This window comes from Myotis brandtii, unplaced genomic scaffold (assembly GCF_000412655.1).
Source record: "Myotis brandtii unplaced genomic scaffold, ASM41265v1 scaffold32, whole genome shotgun sequence".
In the NCBI taxonomy this organism is placed as follows: Eukaryota; Metazoa; Chordata; class Mammalia; order Chiroptera; family Vespertilionidae; genus Myotis; species Myotis brandtii.
Window position 1 is genome coordinate 6,656,420 of NW_005362269.1, and position 18,737 is coordinate 6,675,156.

At 39.8% G+C, this 18,737-nt stretch overlaps 1 protein-coding gene across 1 annotated transcript; it reads left to right on the forward strand.

The window, feature by feature from the left end:
* Positions 1-3,446: 3,446 nt before the first annotated feature.
* Positions 3,447-11,383, forward strand: LSM11 (LSM11, U7 small nuclear RNA associated). Its single transcript, XM_014543054.1, has 3 exons — positions 3,447-3,617; positions 5,609-5,692; positions 6,310-11,383. Exons 1-3 carry the CDS (start codon positions 3,447-3,449, stop codon positions 6,718-6,720), a joined length of 666 nt encoding a protein of 221 aa, XP_014398540.1. The 3' UTR covers positions 6,721-11,383.
* Positions 11,384-18,737: the final 7,354 nt, after the last annotated feature.

An 18,737-nucleotide genomic window follows, 5' to 3' on the forward strand; every position in this document is an offset into this window, starting at 1 on the left:
TTTCAAACGGGCCGGATCCGGCCCGCGGGCCGTAGTTTGCCCACGGCTGGCCTAGCGTCACATAACTGGTTAGTATGCAGCTGAGAATCCCGGGTTTGTCCAACTCCGGGTATGTGCTTACCCATTATGCTAGTCTCAGGAGAGGGAAGAGGAGAGTACATTGTAATGCTTGCTTGTTTTGGTGTGTGGAGGATGCTGCATATATGAGTTAGAGGATTTGTGTCCAAAGCAAAGAATGGAATTTGGGTTCAGAGAGGGATTTGTTGCTAGAATGTGTTGAGCCAAACCAAAGATTTTTTTGTTCAACTTTGTGATGATAGAGAGTGGGAACCATGGTGTATTTTCTTAAGCAAAAGCACTTTTAGGGCAAATGTTTTTAGGAGCTAAGTTTCTAGTAGTAAAGTTATTTGGAGGTAGAGTAGAACACAGTTTGACTGTCTACGTCTGAATACTGGCTCCTCCACTTTCTAGCTGTTCTGGTTTAGGCAAGTTACTTAGACTCTTGAGGGCCTCAATTTCCTCATCTGGGAAATGAGTACAATGATAGAATCCACCTATTGTTATGAGGTTTAAAATAGTTAACACATTTAAAGCATTTACAACAGTAATCTTCCTTAGCATATAGGGAAATTCTCGGTGAATGTTAAAAATCACTGTTAGTCATAATTAAAAGCTCTAGGTCAGGATACATGTAACCTGACATTGACTGTTGGCTCAGCTGTTTACTAGGTAAGTAACTTTGAGAAAATTATTTAAACTTTTTTGAGCCTTGGTTTCCACATTTATAGAATGAGGGGAAATAAGAGTACCTATGTGTTAGTTGTGAGGATTAAGTAAAATAATGTACATAAAGTTAAACTTAGCACAGGGCATGGCCCTCACTTAGGGTTCAGTAATTTGTGATAATGATGGTGACAGTGATGATAATGATGTGATTGGTTGTGGAAGGAGAAAGGTCTTAATTACTGAGAATCTATTGTCTGAGTTTTGTGATTGCCGAGAGCAGAGAGAAGTAAGAGTGGAGTTAAAAATGACCTGGACTTGGAAGGGTGTGGCCCAAGCATAGTGGCAATGGAAAGGGAGGAGGATTTGGAAGAAAAAAGTCCTGCAAAAATGAGGCTTTTTTTCTCTCCCTTTGTTCATATTAAGTTTTTATAAGCTTAGCTCATATCTATTTGGAATTTGTCACACAGACTGCTGGAAAGAGATTCAGAATGTGTGTTCTGAATCAGAATGCAGAGTTCATTTTTGCCTTGTCAGTTTGCTCCGATAGGTGGTGCTAGTGTTGCACCTTTGATCACAGAAGGAGAGAAATGCTTCCTGGAATTACACCTTATTAAATTTTTGAAAGAAACTCATTTTTGCCTTGACAGTTTGCTCCGATAGGTGGTGCTAGTGTTGCACAGAAGGAGAGAAATGCTTCCTGGAATTACACCTTATTAAATTTTTGAAAGAAAAAAAATCAAGAGAAAGACACAGATGTGAGAGTTGAAGACCTGAGTTTACCATTTGCCATTAGAATAAGAGACTGTGTTGTTAAGATACAAGCTTGTCTTTTCTTTTTGATTTGGGGGTGTGAGGGAAGTGGTATCCTATTTTTTTCCAAGTTAGAAAAAGAATGGTCTTCTCTTTGTGGAAACACATATGTGTATGGGGGTAAGGGGGGGCAGCGTATGTATATAGGCAAAGGGAGTACATGCAGGCATTGTAATCACTTTCTAAGACATTGAATTATAGAGATTTATTCTGGAATTTAGAAACTAACTAACCATCTAACTTCATTTTATAAATGAGGAAACTCAGACTTGTAGAAAGTTACTCTCCAAGGTCACACAACTAGTGATAATGACCTAAATGTTGTTTACAATGCTGGCTTTAACACAGTCTGTAACACATATCCAGATACATGTACACATACACATACCCCCTTAAATATGAAAAGTGCAAATAATTTTAGGATATTGCTAGAGGAAGGGTAGATGATGAAGGTTAGACCAAGATTTTCACGTTTCTTTCCAAGGCTGCTGTTTCCGTCACTCTGCTCCACCTGTGCCTTCTTGCTGAATCTTTAGTCTGACATAAGCTCCTACTTATCCGTTAAGTCACTTTCTTCCAAGAGTATTTTCTTTTATTTATCACTGCCATCATTTATAAGCGCATCCATGAATGAAGAATAAGGAAGTCAAGAGTAACCAACCTAGCCTGGCTGGTATGGTTCAGTGGTTGAGAATTGACCTATGAACCAGGAGGTCACAGTTTGATTTCTGGTCAGGGCATATGCCTGGTTGCAGGCTTGATCTCCAGTAGTGGGCATGCAGGAGGCAGCTAATTGATGATTCTCTCTCATCATTGATGTTTTGATCTCTCTCAATCTCCCTTCCTCTCTAAAATCAATAAAAAATATATATATATTTTTAAAAAGAGTGGTTAACTTAGTTATCCAAACTGAAGTGCAGGACTGTTCTATTTTATGCCACTAGAAATAAAACAGAGAGTGACTTTTTTTGTTTATTTACTATCAATGGCAATCTCAAGAATTTTGCCTTGCAAATTTGGGAGGGAGGGAAAAACAGAGACTCTATATGCATGAGTGTGAGAGAGTATGTGTATGTATATGATTTTTCTTTTGGAATGATATATATATATATCAGAATATTGTGAAGGTTAACATAAAGTAATAAAAATAAAATTCATACCTGCTCCCAAGCTCTGAAAAACAGAATCCATCATAGTAAAGGCTGACATTATAATCCCAGCATTCTTCTTATGAATTATCATGCTGCTCTTTTTAATGATGTTCATCAGCAGTCTCATAGGAACCAGATGCTCAGCCTTGCCTTTACCCCAGCAAGGCTTGGAATACAAGCAGGTGTCTGAGTGCCAGTGTGAAGGTGATGTCCATTGAAACACTAGTGGCTCCAGAGAGCGCGTGCGTGTAGTAGCTGAGACTGGGGAGCCTAAAGGCCGTTCTCTCTTGGAGGGTGACATGTGTTTAAGGGCAGATATATTACACAATTTATTTTCTTTAAACATATGAGCAAGATTTTTGGTTCTTTGGGAGGCTTACACTGGATACATCGTTCATGAGAATTATCCTGAAAAAAGTTGTCTTAACAAGACACAGAACTGAGAAGAATCTAGCTGCTATGTATATTTAATGTGGTATTTCTTTTTTGCCCAAAAAGTTTTAAATGATGATGCATCTGAGTCAATGGCTTAGGCCATGGGATATATAGAGGTGAAACTTTTAGATGATAGCCGTTCAGACGGTTTATCCACATTATGAATCTTGTCTCATTTCAGTGTGTGTTGCCCATTGACAGCCATATTGCCCAGTGGGCCTTCCTGTTCCCACAGTGAGGTTGCTACTGCACCATGCTGCCTCGTATTGCTGGAGATGGATGGGTGGTCTTGGTTGTTACTTCTGGGAATGAGAGCATATGTGCATGCGATGTAACTATTCTTCTCTCGTTTCAGTGCACGAAGGCAGCCCTCTGGGTGAACTCCATCGTTGTATCCGGGAGGGGGTGAAGGTGAATGTTCACATCCGCACTTTCAAGGGACTTCGGGGCGTCTGCACAGGCTTCCTCGTTGCATTTGACAAGTTCTGGAATATGGTAATTAAACCCTCCTTAGGGGGCTGGAGAACCTCTTGGGGATTAAATCTCTTATAAATCTGAAGATCCTGAGTAACCTTATTCAGTGAAACCTGTAGAATAACTTCCCAGAAGAACTAGAATCTACACTTTCTTGAGAAATAACAAAAAAAGTTTCTTTTATTGCTTCCTTTTCCTTAAGGCTGTGGCTTTCAGGAAGGGTGATTTTGCCTTTCTTTCCCTCGGGGGACATTTTTTTTATTATCACAACTGTGGGCTAGGGTGTTACGGGCATCTAGTGGGTAGAGGCCACGGATTCTGCTGCATGTCCTCCAATACATAGACACCCCCCAACAACAACAAATTATCCAGTGCAGAATGATTTTAGCCAAGATTGAGACACCCAGCCTTAAGCAATAATTACTTATTTCATCTGTTTAGTAATTTTATATTGATTTCCTATTAAAAATATTTATGTTCCACTTTGGCTGGGCACAGTGCTAAGTACAGAAGTTTCAGAAAGAAACTTCCACGCTACTGTTTTTTGAAGATATACATGGATAGAAGGGGAACAGACATATTAATAAGCAAGATAATTTACATGGTATTTCCTTATGAAGGAGTGTACCACACACTCCTAGCCTTCTAGAGGCTTACTGTTTACTAGAAGATATACCTGGATAGAAGAGGAACAGACATATTAATAAGCAAGATAATTTACATGGTATTTCCTTATGAAGGAGTGTACCACACACTCCTAGCCTTCTAGAGGCTTACTGTTTACTAGATATTTGAAGAAAAGTAGGGATGTATTATAGCAATGTCAGTCTCCAAAGAATTTTGCCTTGCAAATTTGGGAGGGAGGGAAAAACAGAATTTTAACTGTGGGGCTGTTAAAATAGGAGCCACCAGGCTTTCTAGTGTTTCTTTTCCATATGGTCGTTCATCTCCAACTTTTCCCTGTGCTTTATCTCCATCCATGCATTCCCCTGGATAATAATAATAGTTGCTAATGTGTACTAAGCACTTGGTATGTGCCAGATACTATACTAAGAACTTTACATATATTATCTCAATGAATAAATTGTAGGTCTGTTCCATTTCACAAATGAAGGAATTGAGGCTACAGATTTTGGAAGATTAGTACAGATCCTAGTAAGTGGAAGTACCAGGACTTTAGTATATATCTTTCTGACATCGGAAACCCTGGTTTTAATCCTAGCTTTACCACTTGGTAACTGTGTGACTCTTGGCAAGGTAATTTCTCTGAGGCTCAGTTTTCTCACCTCTAAAATGTAAGAATTTTTTTTATTATTATAATTTTACCTTTGAAGGAAAAGGATTTAAGAGAACATATGTAGTGAAAGTGCTGGTAATAATAATACTGTCAGCTTATACTTGTATGGTGATTTACACTTTTCTAAGTAACTTCTCATACACGATCTCATTTGATCCTAACAGCTGTCCTGTGCAGTTGATCTCTCACTGGTGAGAATTCATCAGCAATTAGTCTGTAACTCTGGTCAGTCTCTGTTAATTGCTGTCACAAAACATAGAAACTGGAAAGGGAAAAGATGCAGTAGAGTGTTTCTCAAAACATGGCCTAAAGCTACCTGCACCAGAATCGCCTGGGGTTTCTGGTTAAAACGGAAAGTTCCTGGGCTTCATCCCAGACCTATTGAATCTGAATCTCTAGGAGAGTAGTAGCCTAGGATTCACACTTTAATAAGCTTCCTGGATATTTATGAACAGTGACATTTAAGAACTTCTGTGCAGCCATAAAGGCCCCTTACCACAGAAGAAACTTGTCTTATGTGGTCATAGGCCACTTGGAAATTCTACTCAGAGGGGGCCAAGTATTACCTTTTTTTTCCTGCCCAAGAGCTGCTTCACTCAAGTTTAATTCTACTACAATTAGATGTTATTCTGCCTTAAAATTTTTTTTCCTGAAAGCTATAAAGATAATATTTTTAACTCCGCCTCATTTCCCCCTCTTTGGGCTATTTCTCTAGGCACTTACTGATGTGGATGAGACCTACCGAAAGCCTGTTCTAGGCAAAGCATATGAGCGGGATTCTTCACTGACTCTCACGAGGGTAGGCAATTTCTCCTGACTTCTTGAGTACCCAGCATGCTTTCAGGCTTAGGAATTAAGACCACTGAGCCCAGTGACCAGTGTTTCATAGTGGGAAAGCCCTGGTGCTGTCAACCAGGTATGCCTAGACCAATGGTCGCCAAACTGCGGCCCCTTGAGTGTGGCTCTTCCACAAAATACCACATGCGGGCGTGCACGTACAGTGCGATTGAAACTTCGTGGCCACACTCAAGGGGCCAAAGAGCCGCATGTGGCTCGTGAGCCGCAGTTTGCCGACCACTGGCCTAGACCAAGGTCTTCCTTAGTCTCTCTTCTCATGCATTCTTCTAATTTCAAATGAGTTTCTGCTTCAAACCTGCATATTATTTGAGCAACAAGTTACCTTTTATAAGGCTTAAAAGTCTTTCTGTTTTACCCAGTAGAAATAAGGTGCCTTTTCTCTTGACACACTTACTGATTTATCTGAGTTATAGGTAGAAATAAAAAATTCATTACTAACTTTTTAAAAGTTGTGAAGCAAGTTGTCCACAGAGCATAATTGAGGAATCTGTTCTTTTTTCCCCTGTATATTGAAAGAGGAATGTTTAAGGCTAATATTTATCTTTGCTTTCCTTATAGCTATTTGATCGACTAAAACTTCAAGATTCCTCCAAGAAGGAGGCAGATTCTAAGTCTGCAGTTGAAGACTCCACTCTGTCCAGATACTCCCAGACATCCACTTGGAAGGTAGCCTCAGTGTGGGGAAGAGAAGACACTGACCGGGGCTCACGCAAACATTCCCGCTCCGTCCCATCTTCCCTGCAGGCATCTACAAGGGAGGAGTCCAGGTCAGAGCTGTCAGGGAGGACTATTCGGACAGAAGGGTCTAGTGTGGGAGGTACCTTTTCCAGAGCTACTACCCTTTCTAGGGGCCAGTCCCGTAAGAAAAAGAGAAAGCCCAAAGTAGATTACCAACAGGTATTCACTAGACACATAAATCAGATTTTCATTCGAGGTGAGAATGTCCTGCTAGTTCATCTTGCACAGTGAGCAACTCTGCTTCACTTGAGCTTTAGTATTTAGAAACAAAATGCATGAATTGCTGCTATGCTGTATCCTAGTATCCCAGTGAAACCCTGAGTTGGAATTATCCCCTCTGGTACTGCATGTGTTGAGGAGAGAACCAGGCTCGGGCTCTCTGGGAGATGAGCCTCCCTGAAGGGGAGACAGGCCTTGGGAGGGTGGGTTGTTTGCATTAATATCAAAGCAGTAATACCAGGCTGCATATGAGTACACACATCTGATTTGGTATCATGCTCTACTTCAGACACTCAGACCAAATATACGATCTTCCATTTGAATCAGGGGTTATAGTATGAATTAAATTGACTCTAAGGACTCTTTAGTGTGGAGAAGAAAAACCGCAAAAAGAATGATCTCATTTTAAAGCTAGTACTCTGAATACTCACAAATTTGATTCTAAGAGTAGCAGTATAAATTGCCCTGGAACCCTACACCAACATCTTGTAACTGACTGTTGAATTTTGCTCTCCACCATTCTCTCTTAATCAAGAAATGTAATCTATTATCTTTGGATATCTGTAAGATCTAAGAAAGCTACCAATTTATGTAAGGGCAAAATTTGAAAAGTTGGTATGCTTAAAGCAGCCAGCAATGAATGCCCTGTTTTTATCCCTCCTTATTATGGAAAGGAATGTGGGACCTCAGCAGTCTTCCCTTACCAGAGGTAACTTCTGTGAATGACATACCAGATGGAACTATAAGATGCTCGTGTGGTGGCTTCTTGTCTTTCTCTCAAACTTCTGTGGCATAGTGCTAGTGCATGTACCCTGTGTATTGCCTCTCTGTGACCTGTCCTATAAGCTTTATGGCAAGAGACTGTGACCTTCAAGTCTGTCTTCAAAGAGTGCTGCATGAACTCTGTAATATACATGCACCATACAGCTGAGAATCCCTTTTCCAGGCAGGGCTGGTCTTATGTAGAATATCTTTCAGAATGGTTTTCATGAGACAGCAGCAGTAGTTTTATTCCCTGTGTCAGACCAAAGAGGTTCTTACAAACTAGAGTAGGTGTGTCTGTAAGGGACACTTTACTCACAGCCAGCTTCAGTAGCAGAAATACCATAGCACTCTCCAATACTACTTGAATCATGCTATATGCTTTCTCAGTCATCAATGCAGAATAGGCTACAGACTGTTAGGTAACATTGAATTTTTTTGTTTTGTTTTGTTAGTTTATGTTTTATTTTAGATAATTCATATTCAAATTACAAATAAGAAATAGCTAACTAGTTAAAATGCTTGAAAAGAAAAATTTCCCCTGCTGTATTTGTTGTGTAACTTAGATACCTGGTCCTTCTGCTAGATGGGTCACTGGCTTATCATATAATGAAAGGAGAGCCTCAGTGTTTGCCCATCAGACACCTACCTCACAGGAGCACTGAGACAACGAATTTTAGGAAGGCATTTTAAAGTCTCTAAGCATGTTTTGGAACCATGAGTCATTTTTACTAACTCTACTTCATGGTTTGGTTAGAATGCTTATGAGCAAGGCAGGTAATCTCTGTAGGTATCATAAGTATGATCTTGCTGTGATCAGAAGGCAGCGGTATCTTCAGGAACTATTTCCCATGTTCCATTCCTTTCTCCTAAAGGACAATGGGAGTTTCAGAAGAATATCTTGAGTAAGATGAGAGTAACATTTCTTTGCTGCTCCTCTACATCCTAGCCCCTACCCTTTCTGATCATTTTTAGAAAGGATTCCCCTGAATTTCTCATCAGTTTGTATGATAATACCAAAGGGAGAATGAGCATCTAAAAACAACACATCCCTAAAAGGGAATTTGTAGAAATTGTTTTGTTTTATTTTAAAATGCATTTTAAATATGTTTTTTAGAGCCACAGAAGATGTATTAAATATTTAGAGAGGTTCCAGATCACAAACTTGAACCATCATCTTTGGAATCTGCCAATCTAATCTCTTCTAAATAATGTGTCTAAAAGTTCAGTTCCCCAGTTAATAGTTGTCTTGTTTAATCATCAGGCACCCCTGCCTCTACCTCTTTACCAGTCTCCCTTGTTTGGCTGTCCTATCTGTCTGCCCTCTTGTTCCTTAGCTAGAAGCTGTAATGGATATTAGATTTTTCCAATAAAGTAGAAATTTGGAATCAAACGGAATATAATCAATTTCTGTTTCAGTCTAGTGCCTGATTAAATCTAACCTAATTTATTTTACATAATGCTGGTTTTCATAATGTTTGTATATAATTTTTATATATTCATGTAAGGATTGATTTACTGCTTTTTTCTACCCAACTTAATAATTCTGGCTCTGAAAAATTTAAAACTGTGATATGTCTTAGATGCCCATTTATTTGTTTGGTTTGGACAGTGATCCTGGAATGATTGAACTATCTAGTATTGTGTTATTTTGTGCAAAGCATACTTTTTTAGAGAAGTCAGTTTTTAAAAATCATAGCCTTTTTCTTTATTATTGGAGAAATTTTTCATAAGGAAGAAAAAATAGGTCCTAACAATGTATATGTTGCTCAAAAAATGTGATCATCTAGGATATTATAGTAAGTTGCTATGGAAACAACTGATGTCTTCCTCAAGAGGAGAGAAAAGGAGGCAGTAACCACTAGAATGGTAGAGACCTGGGGGCCCCTCCACCTGAAGGGGGCTCTAAGCTGCTGCAGGTCAGCAAAACTGGTTTCTAGTATTCCCCAGAGATTTGGATTTGGGAAACTTGGTAGGAATAATACTTATTTTTGAACATCCATTTTGGTTCTTCAAAGTAATCTCCAAACATGGGAATGTGTTTTCCGGACATTTCACAGGGCATACCTATCTGTGTACTTGTTGAGGTCCTCTCAGGAGTTTCCAGCTTTGTTAGATAAGAACAAGGGATTGAGAAATTGAAGATATGCTATTACACCCAGAATAGTTTCGTGTGCCATTCTTTGTACAGAGAGATGATTCTACTGCTCTACCACAAGGCGAACTTGCACTTTAGGTTGTTCATTTTAGTATCTGGAAAGCATTTATGCTTCCTTTCAGAGACAGACCTCTTATGAAAGAGGTGGGCAGTTGGTGAGATGGTTAGCCAGAGTTAGCAGTGTCTAAGCAGTACCCTGCCTGCTCTCTGCATGTCAAGCCAGAAAGCTTAGAAACCTTTAACACTAAAGTCTAGATAGGAGTCCTTACTATGAGTTGTTAGTGAATCAAGAGGGGTTCATCTGTTTTCATGGTGGAATAGTCTAAAAGCACCTTTAGAGATTGTCAGGTCATGAGCCATGAGCTGCTCTTAATCCTCAGAAGCCTTATGGAAAGTAGGTGTACTGCTTCTATTCCTTGAGAAAAAATAGAACCTAACTTGATGAAGAGTAGATATTTATATTTATGTTTGCACTGTTCCTGTAGTAGCTGACATGGGTAAAATAATGAAATATAATAAGTTCTGTAAATTACTTGTTTAAATTTTGTCTAATTTTGCCTTTAGGAAATAATTTAAATTATTCAAAGATAGCTAGCTATCCTAAAGTTTTCCAGTCTTTTGTGTATTTTTTTTATGAATGAAATGATTTCTGTGGTTCAGGTCAAGGTTTATGTAAGTGTATCATGGTATAAATATAATGGTTTTCCAGCTGTTCTAATTTCTCTTTTCCTGTGCCAGATACAGAATGCAGTCAACCCCTTCTGTTCATCAGCCTGTGTTTTTCAGGGCAGTAACTCCCAAAAGGGTTTTCTTAGTGATTATAAAGCAAGAAAATCTTATGTGGGCTTGTGTTACAAAGGTGGGTGGTCTGTCATTGCTTTCTGACAAATTGAGTGATGGGTTTAAGATAAGCCTTTGGAGTTCCTGTCACAGTTTCCTGGGCTCCAAGGAAGGGTTGGGCCTTCTTTACTCTCAGTGTTTTTCAAATGTTTGTAAGTTCTCTTGCACCCCTCTAATAAAAATGAAAGCTCTCTGTCAAGAAATGGCTTTGGATGATTCGGAGATCGAGGGGGGCGAAAGTACACCTGAGACCTTCAGTTGGTCTTTTATTTATTTAGAATAAAGAATAGTCTGATAAGCAGCCAGAGTTAGTGCTCCTTTAAAAACACTCTGAAAAGATGGGAACTCTCCCTCAGGAAAACTACAAAAGCTATTCCCAGTACATTGCAATTGCTTTTGATTTTTAGTCCTTTGAGCAAATGTCTGATGTTATGTTTTTTGAGCTGTGGGGGAAATATATCTAAAAATTTTTAACAGATATTATTTAAACAATGATTATCTGACTGAATTCTGTGTGAGCTAGGCTCTAGGGCAGCTGCCCAGTTCTTTTTCTGTTGTCCTAGCAGTAAAGCAGATAGTAAGTGATGTCTTAAAAAGTGATTTACTGACATCTAAAGACATAACCTTCTGGGCTACCCTGGGAATACCCCTCTGCAAATATTTACTGTTTTTTTTAGACAAGGCTAAACCTGGATGACTCTATGAATTTATAGTTTTTCTATTCATATACCAGCTGCTAAATGAAAAACCATGATTTATAATCTCGTCTTGAAATTACTCCTAATTATTAAGTTCACCTAACCCCTTCCTGTTTAGGGAGGATTGCTGCTAGTAACGTCAGTTTGCAATGTTCTGCTTTAGATATGTGTCATATGGGAGTCTGGAAGCTGTAATAAATATGATTGTATTAATGTACTGGCTGCTTTGTCTGTTGATTTTGGGGGAAGGGAGAGGAGGCAGGAAAGTCTGCTACCAAGTGAAGACACCGACCTAGAAAGTTAAAACATTTCTAGCAATGTTATTGTTGTAACCTTCTGCCCTTCTATTTTCCTTCTTTTTTTAACCAAAGCACACACATCTAGATTTCTATCCTGAGGTAGCTTTATTCTTCCAAGTTTATTTGGCGTTCATGCTTAGAAAAGAAACTTGGCCCACGTTGCAAATTATCTCTTCTAAGCCCCAAGCAATGGTAATTGCTCTGTGAATTCATTCCACATAATAGCTCACTGGCATTAATCCACTGTCTTCACGATCCACTGTCTTCACGATCTACTGAGGTCACCATTGACTGCTCCCCTCTGACTGTTTTGCCACATCTGATTAATCGATCCTCACTGCTTCCAAAAATGTCTGAATTTGCTACCAGCTTTTCTCTGTGCATGTACAGAAAGTTGAACTGCACAAAGATTTGCCACATTGATTACTTGATCTCCTTGGTGTGCTTCCAGAACTGAGTCACCTTGGAAAGATGGACAAGCAAAAATCATCTCGATTCTTAGAGAGGGAAACTCAAGTTAACTATCAAGACCCAGTTCCCCACTTACTATGTTGGACTCAGCTAACATACAGGAAATTTCTAACAACTGAAGATGTTAGAAATGCTCCAGTTCTGGCCTTGCTTGTTTGTTTTGTACCTCAAAGATTCCTGATTAAATGAGAATGTCCTCATTAATCAAAATAAAGGCGAAAGAATCAGCTAGCTTGACATTTAAAATATACAGTGACAGTTAAATATTGGCAGCAGAATGGAGGCCAGTGGAATGACATATATCACTCTTTCCCTATGCTTTCTAGGTAGGACTGTCAAGGAAAGAAAGTTTCTTGCCCAACTATATTCTCTCCTTGGATGAAAATAAAGCTTTTTTTTCCAGTCTGCTAAATTACCACTAGGTGGCAGTGGGTTAAAGAGAACGGCTTAACTAGAAACTAGAAGTCCCAGAAGGACCTGCCTCTCCAGATCTCCAATCACTGCAACAATTAATTGTTAAATGCTCACACATCTGGACTGAGATAACCAAGGAAAACCAAGCTACAATAAACTCAAGTGACAATATAAACATTTCTTACCAATATTGAATTTACCAAATGTGAAACTTAGGAAGCCTGACTGATGGCAGTCAGCCCGTGAATGTGCTTGGCAAAGAGTGTTTAAAAAAGAGATTGCCCAGTGTCCACTGTTTTAGGGAGTCTATTGCTATCCTCATATCATGAGTTTCCTCATTTCATCTTGGAATACTGTCAACTCCACTCAGCCTCTTCCTATCTGCTGGCCAAGGATCACCCTGTAAAGCTGTCTTGAAGTCCCTATTTCTCAGCGGCTGTTTGAATTTTGGAAACAATCCACCCAGTGTGGATGCCTGAGAGCCCATTTGTGAGAAAGGTTGCAGCTCTCTTGTGATCTCACAACCAGAATTGGGCCTCCAAAACTGCAAGCAAATATGCTGTCAAGTCAGAGGAAAATTTATAATAGATACAGAAAAGTCTGTAGTTTTAGGCTGGGCACCAGGGCAAAAGGAGGGGGTGGACAGTGCCAGGAAGTCTCAGCACTTCATGTCAACACCTTCAAAAGACCTTCCCCTCTCTACCTCAAGAAATAATTTCCCACCAGCCTCTAGTGAAGAGAAATACAGTATGTGCAGTAATAGATACTATCTTCAAATGCATAAATTAAAAATAAGATTACAATAAAGAGCTTTGTCTCGTGCATTTTTGGACCTTGGTAGCTTGTACTACACTCAATCACACTATGTGAGAGGGAAGAGGACAGACAGAGCGTGCAATGAGAAATACTATAATTTTTTAGCATTTCAACCCTGTGCCAAACACGTTACATGCACGATTATCTTGTTTACATACAACTGCCGTGAGGAAAATTTTTGTCCCTATTAATATATGGGAAGGAACATCTTTCTGCTAATAAGTGGTGAATTAGCAATTCTATCTAAATCTCTCTGACTCATAAGTTTGTTGTTAGTCAGTTGCACCCTAAAATATTATACTCCTTAGGTATTATCTAGCAAATTTAAGGGCATGCTGAGATATCCCCTTAGACTAATCAGATACCAGAGGGCTGAATTTAAAATATGGCTTGTTGGTTTGCTCAAGTGTCTAGTTCTAGTCTCTTCTGATTTGCACTGTTCTTTGACAAGCGGTGGATGTGCACTCAGGCCTTCATGGCTTCCAGAGAGGACCAGGGCAGCGGGCACTCCCAGGGCTGTGGACCAGTGGTGGCCCTGGAAAGGGTGGCTGCCAAATGGTATTTTACCCACTAGTTTGGGCATTGGAGGGTTATCCATAGAATAGTCTTGTTAAAAAGACAGAGTGACTCGTGGTTTTTCCCAATTCTTCACTGTGCATTTAGAAAGTCTGCCACCCCTTTCTTTCCATTGTGTTCCAGCACTTGGGCAGAATGCTTTCTCTTAGTCTTGACTATACACTTACCTGATTTAAACAACTCTTCTCAAAGCTAAATTATGGATATGATAAAGCTACAGAAAAATACAGAACCCAGAGTCTCCTGAGACCTAAAAGGGGTCACAAGCAGAAAGGTTTGGTAAGTCTTGTAAAAGGTTGGTCTATCTTGTAAAATTCCCACCTACTTTATGATGTGTTAATTCCCAGAATATGTCAATCCTGGGAAGAGCCCACTATCCTAGGCTCTTTCACTAGTTACTTCAGAGTCTCAGTTTCTGGATCTCTAAAATAGGGACAATAACACCTGCCTCATAGGGTTGGTGATGAAACGTGCTTGGTCCAGACAGCAAAGACTGTCCTTCCTGCTGTGATGAGCTTGCTGTGTGATGCTCAGCAGCTTTCTTCGCTTCCCTGTGCTTGTGTTTCATGTCCTGAGACCGGGCCTGGCAAACAAATGGACACAGCAGCATGTTGTCATCCTTTAGACTTACACACAGGTGTTTGAAAGATTGTTCCCAGGCTGCCTGAGTTCTCCTCGCTTCTTCAGTAGGCTCTCCCTGGGTTAAAACTTCAGAATATCATCAACTTCCCCACTGCTGGGAGAGCTGTGTGCTCCCCCAGGAATGACATTAGGCTCCACGGGACATTCATTAGTTGAGGTTACGAAAGGACCACAGGGCACTGGAATGGTAATTTCCTACATGGGACCCCAGTGACCCAGAGCGAGCTAGCTCAGCTGGTCTGAGCATGTGGCTAATGAGGGAAGGGTCATGGTTTCACTCCTGTGTGGGCCAATTAGTGTCACGTGGAAAAGCACGCTCCTGGGCCATCAGACAGCAGCCTTACATGTGTGGCACTGCTCACCGGGATGGCTCAGTAGCTATCATCACTATCGAAAACCCAACCCAAAACCTACATTTTTTTTCTTATTGCATAGGCTATTGTTTCCAAAACTTGGGTCATTTTCGGAGCTCCTTCATGATTTTTTGCCTTATCACAAGTAGATCACTGCATTTTTATTCAGAATTTTTGTATAAATTGACTCACTTTTTAGCTTACACTTAAAAGTGTTGGTGCATCACTACCATCAATAGAAAATTGGGAAATTTGCCCTAAATTTAAAGTATACATTAAAATAAATATACAACTATTGAAATTAAAATGTTAATCTTCAAACCAACTGCAAACACCTCCTGAGCCACAAGTGATCAGTGTAGTGTGTGTTAATAAATGTTGCAGGTGTATAAACTGCAAGTGTTATATAATACATTGTTCTGTAATAAAATGGTCACATCAATAAAAACAGTATTATAAAGCAATTGCTTTAGTGGGAAGAGTTGGGAACAGTGACTGGGGAGTTTCACACTTGAAGCGATGAAATTATTCTTGTAAGAATTTTAACACAGATGTCTTCCTAATAGCCATAAATATGTAGCTATAAAACCTAAACTGAACAAATCTAGGGTTTAATTTACATCTAGCTTTAGCTCAAAAGTTGTGGCTTTCATTTGCACTCTCTGCTGGTATTATTAACACTGTTTCTTACACATCCTTATCATTATCATCCATTTTATAGTAAACAAAGCACAAACATGAAAGCAGATGTGTAGTCTTCACAACACCTCGTTCCCCTCCAGTTATGAGCCAGTTTATGCTACTCTCCCCAGTTGGCCAGTTCCTTATGGAGATCAAGATACAACCAATAGTGGTGTTGGTAATAAAAATATATTCCCTAATTAATTGAACATGTTACATTCAGTCCATTTATGAAAATGTGCACTGGAGGACAAATATACATAAAAAGCAGACACACACACACACACACACACACACACACACCTCTTCAGGGTGGACAGAGAGCTCAACACATTAAAAATGAAGAAATGTCAAAGCAGTGTGTATATTTTATAAATTCAGGTTGAATGAGGGCAGCTTTCAATCCTCTGTGTACCTGTGAGTGGGTGTTTAGCCTCATTTGGAGGTCTCGATGTGAGGTCTTTGTGAGTGTGAGGTCGGTCCAAGGGTCCTCCCTCCCTGCCCCCAGGTCAGGAGATGAGCCCTGCCAGGAGCATTAACTTATATAGAGATCTGGGTTCAAATATACCATAAGGCAGAATGTGACATTTTAGCAATGTGGAAACAAAGTCTGTGTGTAGAACAGTGAGAAGATGAATAGTTTTCACTTTTCTTCTTGTGTTCCCCTTACCTTGTGGATTCTTGCTGCAGTCACTCCCATTATTTCAGTGCTGCTTGAGTTATCCCACTTTAAAAAAAATACGTTTTTTATTGATTTCAGAGAGAAAAGGAGGAGAGAGAGATAGAAACATCAATGATAACAGAGAATCAATGATTGGCTGCCCTCTGCAAGCCCCACATTGGGGATTGAGCCCACAACCTGGGCATGTGCTCTGACCAGGAATCGAACTGTGACCACCTGGTTCATAGGTCAGTGCTCAACTGCTGAGCCACACTAGCTGGGCGAGTTATCCCACTTTTACAGCTTTCTCATCATCCTTAGAAAGTCATTAATTGGTAGAAAGAGGGCCAGACCATTTTATAAGTGCCAAAAGACTTACTTAGACCAGAAAAATCTAAATATTAACAGGCAGAAATGCAATTATAGCTTTCTTCCATTGCATGTGTACCTGATGAGTACTTTAATGATTGGTCTCTCTCTCAGTCTCTCTCGCTCTCTCCCTCTCTTTCTCTCTCATACACGACACACACACACAGTACAGAGCAGGGAGAGGACTCTGTGCTCTTAACATCTACAATGTCCTCATTGCACAATACTTACTGGAACAGTAAGATTATTTATTGGTGAGTGTGATGTATGTATTTATAAAAAATAGTATAAAATTTTTATTTACTTAAGAATGATCTATTAGGGTTCTGTTTGTATGGCCTTGTTCTAAGACCAATACATATTTGTGATCTTTGCCTCTGAGGGCAGAAAGTGATTAGTTCATTTGATATTCTGTGTGAGGAATCTGAGGCTTGCATTACGGCCTCTTCCCTACCCTTGCCAAGTCCAATTATGCCTCAGCAAGGCTTCTCACCCCGTCCTCCCCTGTCCCCAGAGTTCATCTGAGCACATCTGTTGCTCCATGAAAAGTTTTGGCAAAAGCTGCTTTCCCCTGTGCTGGGAGTCATCTGTCTTGACTGGCTTAGAACTGTTTTTACTTACTTTGTGTGTGTGTGTGTGTGTGTGTGTGGAGAGAGAGAGAGAGAGAGAGAGAGAGAGAGAGATCTACTTTTATATATTAATATATAGGGTTTCCAAAAATATAGATGTACAATGTCTATAGATTCTAAGATGTATTTTAATAAACACTGCCTTTATAATAGAGATAGCAACATTATGATGTCAAACCAAGAGTGATACAGAGATTCCAATTCCAAAATGGTTAGGAGAAACTGGTTTAAACCCTCATGTGCCAGAGGAAGAGGCCAGGATTCTGAATGTTTTCTTCCCACTCTGCCTTTCGGATCAGTCTTTCCCAGCTATAACCCTCAACTCTGGGCTCTCTTGTACTGAGTGGGTATTCAGAAGTTAATACTGACTCTTCATTTTGAAAGCTATTACCAATGACCTATTAGACTTACCTTTGGTCACAGAGATTTTATCAGAAGGTAACATATCTGGGAACTAACTTTGCACAGGACTGGTAAATGGTAAGACATGACATCTTGAATTATATAACTGATGCCTCAGTTCTTGGGGTAGCTGGAATCTCTGGGCCAGTCACCTCTAACTACAAGTATCAATGGCTTCCTCAGGGTCCCTTGGGGGTGGCTAAATGGAACAAGCTAGGAAGGTGTGGCCCATGGTTATGGAAACTTCAAACCTGACAAGCCTGATGACATCCAAAGTGTTTGCTCCATGTCCAGGAGCTAAGTACAGCAGCTAAGAAGTTGCTCGACATCTCAAAGCCTGGGCCCATCCTGTGCAAAGGCACAGGGTAGCTACCAAAGGAGTTTGTGTTCCAGGTGCTCCAGATGTCAGTACCGCATACATAATTTGCAGGGCCCAGTGAAGAATGAAAATGCAGGGCCACTTGTTCAAAAACCATTTCAAGATGACAGCAGAGTATTGAACCAGGCATCGGGTCCTACTAAGTGTCCATGAAGCCAACCCTGCATGAAGCACAGCACCAGGCCAAAGTGGAGCCAGTCGGAAGTTCAACAGGGGCGGGGATGGGGCAGGGGGCTTCTTGGCAGGCACAGCGCCAAATCTGTCTTCACAACATACTGGATTCTTCCTTCTGTGACTGACATGCACTTTCAGTGGCATCCAAGCTGGCTGTGCTTAGCCACTACTAACTATGCATGAGTAGTCTACGAATTAAAGCATTACCATTATTTTCAAATACTTTGAGGAAGTTCCGAAAGATTTGAAATCCATTCACACAATCTCAAAAAATGTCAACAGTGAAATTGTCAATGAAGGAAAAGGAAGAACTGTTACATTCTTTCAATATGACCATAATGTTGTCAAAATCAGAATGGTTTCAAAAATATGATTTTTAAAATATAATATATGTGAATAAAGCTTATAGTTAGTGATGACTATCAAGAATTTGAAAAATCTTGATTGGATTTAAAACTCTTTATCAGGAATTATGATTTCAAGCATAAAATCTGATATTAAAAAGCTATATTCATAAAAGCAAATTTCTCATTAAAAATTAGATTATTTTTTAGATTTTTTATACAAATTTAGTATAGTATTTAATATCTTCCCTAAATTTTGAATTTTATTTCTTATAATTATATAATACTAGAGGCCTGGTGCACAAAAATTTGTGCACTGGGGGGGGGGGGGGGGGCCCTCAGCCCGGCCTGCGCCCATTCA